Source organism: Morone saxatilis, unplaced genomic scaffold (genome assembly GCF_004916995.1).
Source record: "Morone saxatilis isolate NCDOM2014 unplaced genomic scaffold, NCSU_SB_2.0 Contig6, whole genome shotgun sequence".
Lineage (NCBI taxonomy): Eukaryota > Metazoa > Chordata > Actinopteri > Moronidae > Morone > Morone saxatilis.
The window spans coordinates 11,004,462-11,016,043 of record NW_023340206.1 but is presented as its reverse complement, the minus strand read 5'-3'; the positions used below and the strand labels follow the sequence as shown (position 1 = coordinate 11,016,043).

The following is an 11,582-nucleotide window of genomic DNA, read 5'->3' as shown; positions in this document are numbered from 1 at the left end:
ACACCTGGGGAAGTTACTCTGAAAGAAAACAGACAGATTATTCTTGTAGAAATAAAGTTCTGCTCAAAGTGTTGCAAAAGCCAGAAACAATCCTGAGTCAATCCTCTGAACAAAGTTTATTTTCCCCAAAAAACAAAAACAGATGTTGACTCTGAAAGAAGAAAAACAATAACAAAGTAATTAGTTAATCTTAAGGATAAATAAAGTTCTCAGTTGAACGGAAATGGGCCCCGGAACAAAGCATAAGATCAACTCCTCTTACCAGAACTGCAGAACTGCAGGTGAAAGAGTGAACGAAAGAGAGAGCGGCCTTTAAATAAGAGGTGATCAGGTGGACTCAATCAGGTTAATAAGGAGTGTCAACTGACTGAAAACAAGATGAAGCTCACCGAGCTACACCTGAGGACTGGAAACTGATGGTTCGTTGTATTTATTGTTCATGTTGCTGAAGAGAAAACTGAAAAAGGTGTCTTTGGATTTGAACCTTCCACCTCAGGTATCAACATCAGCTGCTTATCTCACTGAGCTATTTCTGCAGGTAGATTTTTTTTTTTCCAAAGGCTTTGTACCTGGGACACAAGGAGCTCCATTGAAGCTCATTTAACCAGGTTGTACATCTGACTTCTATCCAGTGTAAAAAATAAATAAAATGCAGTAAAAGTAAAAGAAAAAAAAACCATCAAGAAGAATATTGTGGTATATTGTAATTATATTATATTAGCTACTATTGCTTATTCAAGTAATAGTAGCTAACATAGTAGCTTTTCCTCCCATAGCAATGTACAGTGTCTCTTCAGTCTTGGAGGGGAACACAGCCCCGAATAGTAGCTAATGAAAGTTTCAGTTCATAACCCCCTCCTTTTACCACTGCGGAAGCTCGGGAGGGGGACACGGCCGCCTCTACTCCCCCTGCAGTGGGGCCAAGGCTTCAAAAACCCAGCACCGAGTGGGCCACGAACCGGGCTCTTTGTCCCATTGGCATCGACCAATCCGGGCGCTTTTATCTTTTTACTTTGGCTGCTGGAGCACAAAACTCAAGACTCAGCCTCTAAAGGGAATCAAACACACAACATTAGAGCTTCTTATGAGTCCTCTAACCCACAGAGCCACTAAGCTCCACACTAGAACCTTTTCTCCGGGCACTTTGGCCGCTGGACCACAAAACCTATTCAGCCTCTAAAGGGAATCAAACACTGAACCACTTGTTGCTGGGCTGCTCTTCTAACCCACTGCACCATTTCTTCTCACACTCTTAATGAGTCTTTCTAACAGCTTTTTACTTGTTTCTTTGAACCTCACACTTCAAAGTTCACAGTTGAATGAGACTCGAACCCAAATCCTCAAAACTTCCTCTCATTCTTCTTATCCTACTGAGCTAAACCTGAGGAAGGTAGAGTCTGTGTTGTTGTTACTTTTCTTTATATCTTTAAAGGAGCAAACAGATTAAAACACACTGTGGATTTGATCCCTCAACCTTCAATCATCAGGTAGGATCACCTTATCTCCCTGAGCTACACCTGAGGCTTTTCAATCATTGGTTCATAGTTGTATTTATTGTTCACATTACTGAGGAGAAACCTTTAAAGAAAACTTAAGAATCAATGAGGTTGGGTTTGAACCTTCCACCTCAGGTACCAACATTAGCTGCTTATCTCACTGAGCTGTTCTTCAAGGATCAAGTTCATGCTCATATATCCAGACGTTTGTGATGGTTTCCCCTCAGCAGTGTTACACCTGCACTCTTCATATCACAATAAACACATTATTATTCCCAAATTTACGTAATCTGGTTAGATAGACTCGGGGTTAGACGTCAGGGTTTGGCGCTACAAGGTTGGTAGTTCAGTCCCTGATTCTGCCTCATAAATTGCTTCCCTACTTCCAGACTGTTACTGATACAGTTAAACTCCATGAGTACAGTCAATTAAAACCCACCCTCCCACTCTTTGTTATATCATTCTCCTGATTAACAAAGTAAGTGTGTCTTTAAGCTGAACTCTTTATGATTGAAATAAATGACTCCAGTCTAATTTATTATATTCTCTTAAATGTAGAAAGAATGGCTGGCAATATAGCCTATAACCATAAGGGACACCTTTTGTATCATTTAGTTTATGCTTAGGTGATTTATTTTATAGATATTTCATGTTGTATTCAAAACTGTACAATGAACTCACAAATGTTTGTGTAAAACCAGAGATTTGGATGAATTTGGGGCAGATTATTTCCTGTTTAGGGAACTTGACAATTTTTTGGTTCAATGAAGAGTGCCCTCCAGTGGTCAGAGTTAACATTAAGTGTTGTATAACTTATTGCTGATTATTGACAAACGTTCGTGTAACTCATAACTCTTGACACTACTATATCATTCATTATCAAGACAATATACACACATTAGTATGACTTACATGTATGTCTGCAAACTATAAAGGACTAATGTAAGACACAAGAAAGTGTGCCACAAGCAATATATGTGAAACATATAATATATATATTTTTTTTAAAGTTTAGATGATTATTTAAGATGTAAACTTTACTTAAAGCCTGGTCCTGCATTAGAAGAGTGCAGCAGGTTTGCTTTGGTTTACTGTTACTGCAATTAAGATTATATGAAAGTGTGTTTTTAGGAAACATTAAATTATGTATTTGGATTTGTGTTCCTGAAGGTGATATTGGGGTTCTGCAATATGTACAATTACAGGACTAATTGTCAGACTTTGTGGCCAATTGTATCACATAAGAAGGAGAGTTTTTATCAGCTGTGTCTCTGATTATTCCTCAAGAATAAAGACACACTCCACTTTCCAACTATGTTCCTGTCAGATACAGTGGTGGAATAATTCAATCAATCGGCCATTAATCAATAATGATCAGTGGTTGGACCTCTCCAATATGCGAAAATTAGGCACAGCTTCCTTTATTACCTACCAACATGTAGTTGTGTCATATGGTCCAGAATTATTCCAGTAAATCATAAAGCTACAACTAATTATTGACTATTGATTATATCCACAAGTGTTACTGCACCACAAGAGCAACTACAGTGTTTAATCAGTTAGTGATGTGAGACAATGACAGGAATGTGAATAATGATCTTAATCAAGCATATTTATGCAGGAGAAAAGATATAAAAAGAATCATAATATTTACATGGTATTACATTGTACATTGAACTGCAGCATCTTCATGGCCACAATCTTTGTCTTTGTTGTTCGAGAGGCTGTTTGCTTGTCGCTTTCCCTGAAGGCTCATCAATAGGTGGCGTTGATTTCCTCTGACAATAACAGCAGGAAAACAACAACTGTTGTGTGCAAAGCGGAAAACAAAACTTTTTTGAAGCATGTTTTATATTAGGCTATATTTTTGATTAAAAGGGTTTCTATGTCCTGGAAATGCCAACATTGATTGAGTTAATTATATATATTGTAGATAGACTTCAATTTCTGTCTTTGTTTTTTATTACACAACTGTCACAGCATGTTTATATTCAACATAGACTCCTGAGTCATGTTTAATTCAATGTGTTTTATTAAAATGTTTCACTCATTCAGTCGATCACAGTAACAAAAGTGTCAGGATTTTGTGAAATATGGTTACGGTCATTTAAAAACACAAGTCCAATATTACAAACAGAGGGTGCTACATTATGCAGTGTACAACTGTGAAATCTCCCCAAAACATTTATTGATTTTTTGTCCACCCTAAATCCAAAAGTTAAAATGTAAAGGAAGTGCAAAAAATTAGTAAACTGAACGTAAAAATATCAGTAAGAGATTTATACAAAGTGCAACAAGAACAGATCATTGTTAAACAATTGTTAAGTGTTAATATACACAAAGGTTTGTGACGCCATGGTGAGACAATTTTGTAAACACATTCAGACATTTTCCTTTTGGTCAAGATTCACATTTAAAATTCAATAATATTGCATCAATATATATTTATATATATGCATGTATGCACACTTAATAGTTAGCTTTGTACACCAATACATACAATAATTTCTCGCTTGTAAAAATTTGACCAAATGTGCCCAAACGAACAGGGACTGATTAAATTTTAGCAGCATCTTTGGCGCTTGTTGCCAGAGGGAAAACCTGATTAGTCAAAAAATTTTATTCAAAATAAATATATAAATAAATACAGTATTGTGAGGCTCATAAAAACTGGCAGCCCTCTTTAGCAGGTTAGTATTACCAGTACCCTACAGACAGTGGTTTATTGCACGAAAGCAACAGGGAACGACTCCCCCTTGGCACGGACCCAACTCGAGCTGTCAGTAAAATGAGACCTGACACGCATTCACTCAAAATCCAGGAAGAAAAACAACCCGCCTTCCCCGAAGAAATTCTGCATAGAATTGAATGGATGACATGAGAGATCAGATCAGCTGCGGTCGTTTTGTTTCACACTGAACTATTCTATGCAGGATCTCAGATGTTAGGTCAACTTAACAGTTAACTGTTTTTTTGGTCAAACCCATTCAAATATCCTCTTTTTATGTTGAGGCGTAGTGAGTTACCCCAGCCAGCGGGGCGCCACTGCACTACTGCACCAGTTCATCAGTAGCAGCCGTCTCTCCAGGTGCTGTCACGAAGGGCACTGAGGGTGGACAAGCTCTTTGGAGGCGTCAGTAAACTGTGGAAGATAAAACAATTCTAAAAATCAGCTGATAATACAGACAAGGACATACTCACAAAGACAAAGGGTGTGAATAAGGCCAGCCACAGATTCATCTGATGTGCAGTAGACATGCTGCTCAATAACATGTTGCTGTTTAAAGACACGCTTTGTGAAAGCAATGGAGCGCAAAACAAAGTGAATTTGGGACATTAGCTGTTTTTTTAACCCCTCTGATTGATGATTACTAAACAAAAACAAACAAGCCCGCAGCCTACTAGCAGCTCTGTGAAGCAAAATGCTAAGAATACCATAGTAACGGTAAATCTTTACACCCATCGTAGCAGGTATACTGTAATGTTTAGCATAGTCAGCATTTTAGCTTAGCTTTTAGCACATTTGTTAAGTAGCACTTGAAGTACAACTCAGACTGATGGGAATGTCTTTAGTTTTGCAGGAATTTAGTCATGAACCAAAGTACAGGACAAATTGAAAGGTTTGACCTGATGATGATGCTCGATGAAAACCAAAGCATATATATATAAAAAGATATCCAGAGGGGGAACAGGAATGTCTGTACCCAGTTTCATGGCCATCCATCCAACCCATAAATGTAAACTTCATGGTAGCACTAGAGAAAGCTCAGAGGATCATCAGAGGCATTGGGATCAATGTTGAACATGTTGAGATATTTCAATTATTTTAATTCTCTAATTGTCTAAATGTAAAAGTTGTTGTCAGTCCTCCATTTTACTGATGCAGAAACTCACTGCGGTCATTTAGTTAATGAAGACCGATGCTATCTGACTGTTTAGTGCCCAAACAATGACTGCAAATCCCCCATAGTCACATATCTGATGTACTAGCAGACAATTCTGGAGAGTCTGATAAAACTATCTGGTCCTCAAATGAAAAGTGTGTATTTCACAAACAAATATGCTTTTTTATTATTAAGTTGGTTCTTTAAGGGTTTACCTTCGTGCTGGTTGGGCCACCTTGCTGCGAGGGGTTGAGCTTGTGGTGCCAACAAAGGAGGCGGGTCGGGGCAGGCTGCTGCGGGGCGTGTTTGGGGTGGACGTGGGCGCACCGCCTCCACCAGCCGGTTTACTGAGCAGAGGGATCCCACTGCCCACCCCAGCATTACCCCCGCTGCTGCTGCTGCTGTTCAGAGACTGGAAGCTGGCGGAGGTTGGCATTGAGGCCGAGCCCTTGATGGTGGGACTGACGTAGGCGGTGGCTTTCAGCGGTTGCCGTGACAACGAGGTGAAGTTCCCGACGCTCTGGACCCTGTTCTGCAGCTGTCCTGGGGAAGGGACTGGGTTAACAGATGTACAAGCAGAAAAGAAAGTTGAATTAGTGATCCTGCTGCATAATACACACACTTTAATTAAAGAAACAAGAGAACTGCCGTCTTACTGGAGGACTGCAGTCGAGCCAGCCCACTGGACGAATCAAAACTCTGGCTGTTACGAAGCAAACAAGGGGAAGCACTAGGATTGGTTGGAATGGGCACACTAGGCATGCTGGGAGCTCTGACAAGGTTAGGCATGCTCCTCCGCAGCTTATCTAACAAACACAGACAGATAAACCCACACAAGTGTTAAATAAATGAAATTAAAAGATACAGTAGGGCTGATTTTAAATTCTCAATGTACCATTATATATATATATATATAGCTGTTGGCCGTGCCTGTTCTTTTATTACGACTCCATCCCTTAAGACGGCTCATGCAGCTGGCCGAGATCTCCTTTACCTTAACAACAGCCCCCTCAGTCAGATATACACTCCTAACTCTTAATCCCATCAAACTCTCTCTCGTCTTAGAACACACGCCAGTCTGAGAGCTGTAGGAGCAGTTGTACAAGAGGCTTAGACAGTTATTATTAAGTGGTTAGGACATCGTTGTGGGTCAGTCCCGGGCGGTGATGGATGATGATCATAGATAAATGATGAGAAAACATAAAAAGTAATAAATTAATGGGTTTAAATAAGTGTCTTAATGTTAAAAGTTTGATTATTGAGGTTAGGGGATTTACATTTCACTCTGAATCAAGTGTAAAACAATGTCGACTTACTCTCATATTCGGCTGGACGCCATGAAGAAGTTTCCGCAAAACAATACGGCCAACAACATACACAAATACACAAAAATATTTAACGTACGACACACACACAAAGAGATAACTGATTAGTACTGTTTACAGCAATAACGGCAAGGTCTAAGCTGGCATGTTTCTCCCTCCTGTTTCATTAAAAATTAAAAGAGAGACTCCTAAGAGGTAGTCATTTAACAGGCATGGATAGTTGCATTGTGGGAAATGGAGGCTACATTGATTTTGACCACCCCGACTTTAAGGAAGTGCAATCGTGAGACACCAGTCTATTCATTCTGGGAATGCTGTTGCCATAAGGTACCTCCTTTAATTCAGGAGCAGTCATAACATCCTACCTTCAATGAAAGATATTGATTGTCAATATTCAGTTTTCTGGTTTCAATTTTCAGAAATGTCTTATTGTCACACACTGAGTGCCTGACTCCATCTTGATGGAGGTTGTTGGACTGTAAAAACACTGGGGACAATGATGGAAAGACTTTTTCATTCTACCCCTGATATGTTGTATTTTAAGAACCTTTTGGAGTCGTGTTTCTCGCCATCCAATTAATATCCACTCTCCTTTTAGCCGTTTTGTTCCACCTCCTCAGGGATATATCTGGCTCTTCCGTTGCTAAATGCTACACCAGCTAGTTGCTGACATTGGTCGACTGCCATTTGGTACTGGGCAGGTAGTGTCCAGCGGGTATATCGAAGCTTTTTTGCTGAAAATGATGTAAAATAGGCGTGAGAGTAAAACAAAACAAAGTTGTGGGCTTTAAATCCAAAACAATGAGCTCAAAGACTGTAAAACGCTCTGTGGATCTGAGGGAACATGCAGTGTTGGTTGATATATTCTACACAAGCAACCCCTTTTTTTCACATTATAAATAATCATCTGATCTACGGTTAATGTAAAATGTTTGTAAGTTCAGCTTTAAGGCTTCTTTCAAAGGGTCTGTTCTCACCTGATCCTGGTCTGAAGCCCTGTTTAACCCCGTGGCGTCGGCTGCCGCAGAGGCGACCAAGGGCCCAAGTCCCAGTCCCTGCGCTGTGGTTAAAGGCGAACCCAGCGGAAGGGTAACGGGGGGGTGAGGGGGTGGAAGGGATGGGGTGCACGGACTTGTGCTTCTTCGCAGGTCTCGCGGACTGGAGAAGTGTGGGTCGGAAGGCGGGTGAGGCGAGCTGCGGCGGGGCAGGGAGCCGTATCTTCCGTCTTCCTCCTCCAGGTCGGGGCCGGCGCTGAGCTGGCTGAGCTGGAAGGTGAAGCTCTGGCTGCGGCGGTTGGCCAGGATTGACGATGTGCTGGCGTAGTCCTGTCTTAGACCTGGGGGAGCGACATATGAGGACCAGCGTGCAAAACACACACACACACACACACACACAAACAGACACACGTGGCCAAGACAAACACACACACACAATCATCACCTCCTGGGGTTAATGAAGCTGAAGTAGCGATGAGCTCTGAGATCTGGTGTCATTTGTTAAATTATTAGAAAGGAGGGAACAATAGAGACAGATGAATGAGAACAAACTGAAATAACAGTCGAAATAAAACATTTTTCCAGTAATGTTCTAAAATAATTTTGACTAGATTTAACTTAATATGCAGAATAAACATTAAAGATCACTTGTTAAAGTCTGAACAGAACTTCTGTAGGATCGAACATACACTTAAAGTTATTACTAAATACAACTTTTACAGCTCTTGTTGATATAGAGTTTCGAACAGATACATCTTGAACATTAAAAGTTCATTTTTGACTGTGCAATCATAGTTGAACCAAACAATCCCAACAGTTCAATAGCTGCTTGATTTTATCCAAATAACTTTAAGGACTTGGTTAGGATACACTTTGAAAAGCTCCGGAAAAAGCTAACAGGTAAGAAGGTAAACGTTTTAAAACCTGGGTCTCGAGCTGCTTCTAAAAAAAAAAAGTTGATAGTAAGTGGATCTTGAGTTGGGATTGGTTTGTCAAAGGCATTTAGTTTCTAGTAAAACACTGATGTAGTTCTGGTATTAAGACAACATTTAACACTGCTCTGTTCAAGAGGTTTGACTTTTGTTGAATGAAAATGTTTGTATTTCTGTATTTATTGTATGAAAGAATATGTAATTATCAAAACTCAGGTACTGTATTACCAGCAGTATCCAACCTTAGTCTAATTTAAGATTACTTTTGGGCTCTCATGCAGATGTGGCCCAACCCTCCTATGCACACAAAATAGGAGTAAAATAGTTAAAGTAGACTTTCTATCAATTGAGTCTAAAACATTGGTTCCCAAACTGCAACCAACGGCGACAACAAAATGAGCCAGTTTTAAGAACACAAACCTTCTTTTCACAAATGATTCTCAGTTTCTGTTAAGAATCCTGACGTGTAAATAAATGTCAATATGAATCGAACAGGTTTACAAGACAAAATGTCTGCTATGAAAACGGTCAATTTCACTCCATATTCTCACACCTCCTCCAGTTTGGGAACCACTGACCTAAAATAAGGAACAATACAGGCAGCGTGCAGTGAGTCACGTTCCCTACAATTTGGAGTTTTAATTATACACCATTCCTCAGAGCAAGAGCTGTTCTGGGGACAGAAATACTGTCATTAGGCGTGTTAAATGTCAACAGGCAGTGATAAACTCTGCATCGTCAGTAACTTACTCTCCTCCTGCAGTCGGGCCATAACCTGGACGTCAGTGAGGTCTTGCAGTTTGTATCCCAGAGTGATGGACTCGTCCTCCACCTCTGAAGCACCGAGGTCACTGTCCATAGATGACTGGGGACTGAGCGTTGAGTGCCGGAGGCTGCGGCCTTCAAATGAAAATAAAAACCAGCGTAAGAAAACAGAATTGGCCAGTTTTCCCTCTCCGACTCCCTCTTGATCTGAGCCCACCTTTCCCGACCCGTCTATGACACAACCATCGGTGTTAAACAAATGAGACCGTCACAGTTTTGGCAGCTCGGTAATGAGAAAAGCACTCTTGAGTCTTCTGAGTGTCCTCCACATACAGCTGACGGAACCAAACTAATGGAGGCCGATACTTGAGTATATTAAGCACCAGTGAGGCAGAACTATTATCACAGAGGTTATACCAACGTCTCTAATGCTAATGATATTCCTCATCTGCACACTATGACTGCTCTCTGCAATAACCCTTTCCATCATTTGTGTTCTTCTAATTACTTTTGTCACATTTTGCTCTCGTGAAAGATTTCTGCGCCCTTTATTAGCCATTTTGGGTCAGCACATTCTCTTGATCTTTAATGGTTGGTAGATCACTTGAACTCCTTCCTACTGAGGAAATAGTCCCCACAGTGTTCAGACTGTTTACAGCGAAGTAAATACAATTATTCTCAGTAATCATTGTTTCAGGAAAGACATCTGTCAATACTATAAGCACCCCGAATTAAAAGTCATGCCGATATCTCAAATCCTGACAAAACCACAATTACCACAGTTACTAGAAGCTGCTGAAGGTTTCTTTCTTTTCTCAACCTGTGTAGCTCAAACTGTGTCAGAAACATTCCCCAACGTCCTCAGACCTAAAAGTCCCTTAGTCCTCTGTTCTTCTTTTAGCTTCATAATTTATGGTTTCCTTCCTCTATTTACCTTTTATCAGGTTGGTTTTATTATTAGGAGTGCAGACGTTCTGTTCTCTCACAGTTAGAGTTTATGGCCCAGCACATTTGGCTATGAGACTCTCTGCACTGCAAGAACTCTGTAGAGATTAAACATCTTCAAATTTGACAGAACTGAAATCATGTGTTTTTTATCGACTGTACAGTTGTGGAATTTGGATGTGATACTACGAAAATCCTGGCTACGGCTCTGAATAACGTCTTCTTGGTGGCACACAAATGGAGCAGAGAGATGAAAGCGAGGTTTATATTTGGACCGACTCACAATATCTAAACAGAACAAAAAAAGGCCTTTTTAATGCCACATTGCTGTTTGGACGAGCACTGTCATGGAATTAAGCTCGGGGGGGAAAAAGCCGCCACAGACTCCCAGTGGCGGTTAGCTCCAACGCGGCCTCTCTCGTTCCCTGCAGCTTTGCCCTCTGCTGCCCCCCCCATCACGAATAATGCACCGTTTTATTTCTGCAACTGAAACGTAGCTCAAAGCTGCAGTGAAAATTTATTCTCTTCACTCCCACGACTTGCATGAGATCACAGTTGAAATGGTATCTAAAAGAGCTTGTGGCTGACCCAGTTCTTCAGTGAGTGTCTTTACCTGCACATTAATATTCTGATTACGTTGAGTATTCAGTTTTATGTTCTGTTCCCGTTCAGAAAGCAGGGAGTAAGATGTGAGGAGGAGTAAAGGAGCAGCGCTGGGGCTTACTGCGGTTGTGAGGGAAGAACGTGGGAGTCCTCTCAGCTACAGGGGAGAGCTCCTTCCCTACAGGACTCAGCGTGCGATGGAGGACCAGGTGGAGCGGGGAGGAATGGGATGAAGCTGAGGGAGGGAGGGGAGAGAGGGGAGAGAGGAAGGGAGGATGACTTAAATATGACCAAAGTGTTAAAAAACGGCAAACGTACACTGTGAATGGCGACATTGGCGTTGTGTGGTTACCGTGTCTTTCAGTCGACTGGGGTGTGGAGCAGGGCTTGGCGGAGGGAGGAGCACTAATGGGTGACACTCCGGCCACTCGACTCAGAGGAGGGCCGGGGGAGGAGCAGGGGGAGGGGCTGGAGAGGGAGCTACGCCACCTGGAGACTGAGAAGGGAGTGCAGGGGGAGAGAACAACAATCATTAGGGGAAGGTTGTCAAAAGTATCGATACAATACTAACCCGAGGCAGCACAGGTGAAACAATGGATTTCTTCAGCTATCGGACCACACACACAGACACACACAG

The 11,582-nt window shown here is 41.3% G+C and overlaps 1 protein-coding gene across 1 annotated transcript in view; it reads right to left on the bottom strand.

Annotated features, from left to right (window-relative positions):
* Positions 1 to 3,510: 3,510 nt before the first annotated feature.
* LOC118339990 (SLAIN motif-containing protein 1-like) overlaps positions 3,511 to 11,582 on the bottom strand; it is a 14,195-nt gene continuing 6,123 nt past the window's right edge. The window contains 9 exon segments of the mRNA XM_035677834.1: positions 3,511 to 4,638; positions 5,596 to 5,935; positions 6,037 to 6,186; positions 6,697 to 6,708; positions 7,683 to 7,821; positions 7,824 to 8,041; positions 9,383 to 9,532; positions 11,067 to 11,180; positions 11,298 to 11,441. Coding sequence (XP_035533727.1) covers positions 4,563 to 4,638; positions 5,596 to 5,935; positions 6,037 to 6,186; positions 6,697 to 6,708; positions 7,683 to 7,821; positions 7,824 to 8,041; positions 9,383 to 9,532; positions 11,067 to 11,180; positions 11,298 to 11,441 — 1,343 coding nt within the window. The 3' untranslated portion in view covers positions 3,511 to 4,562.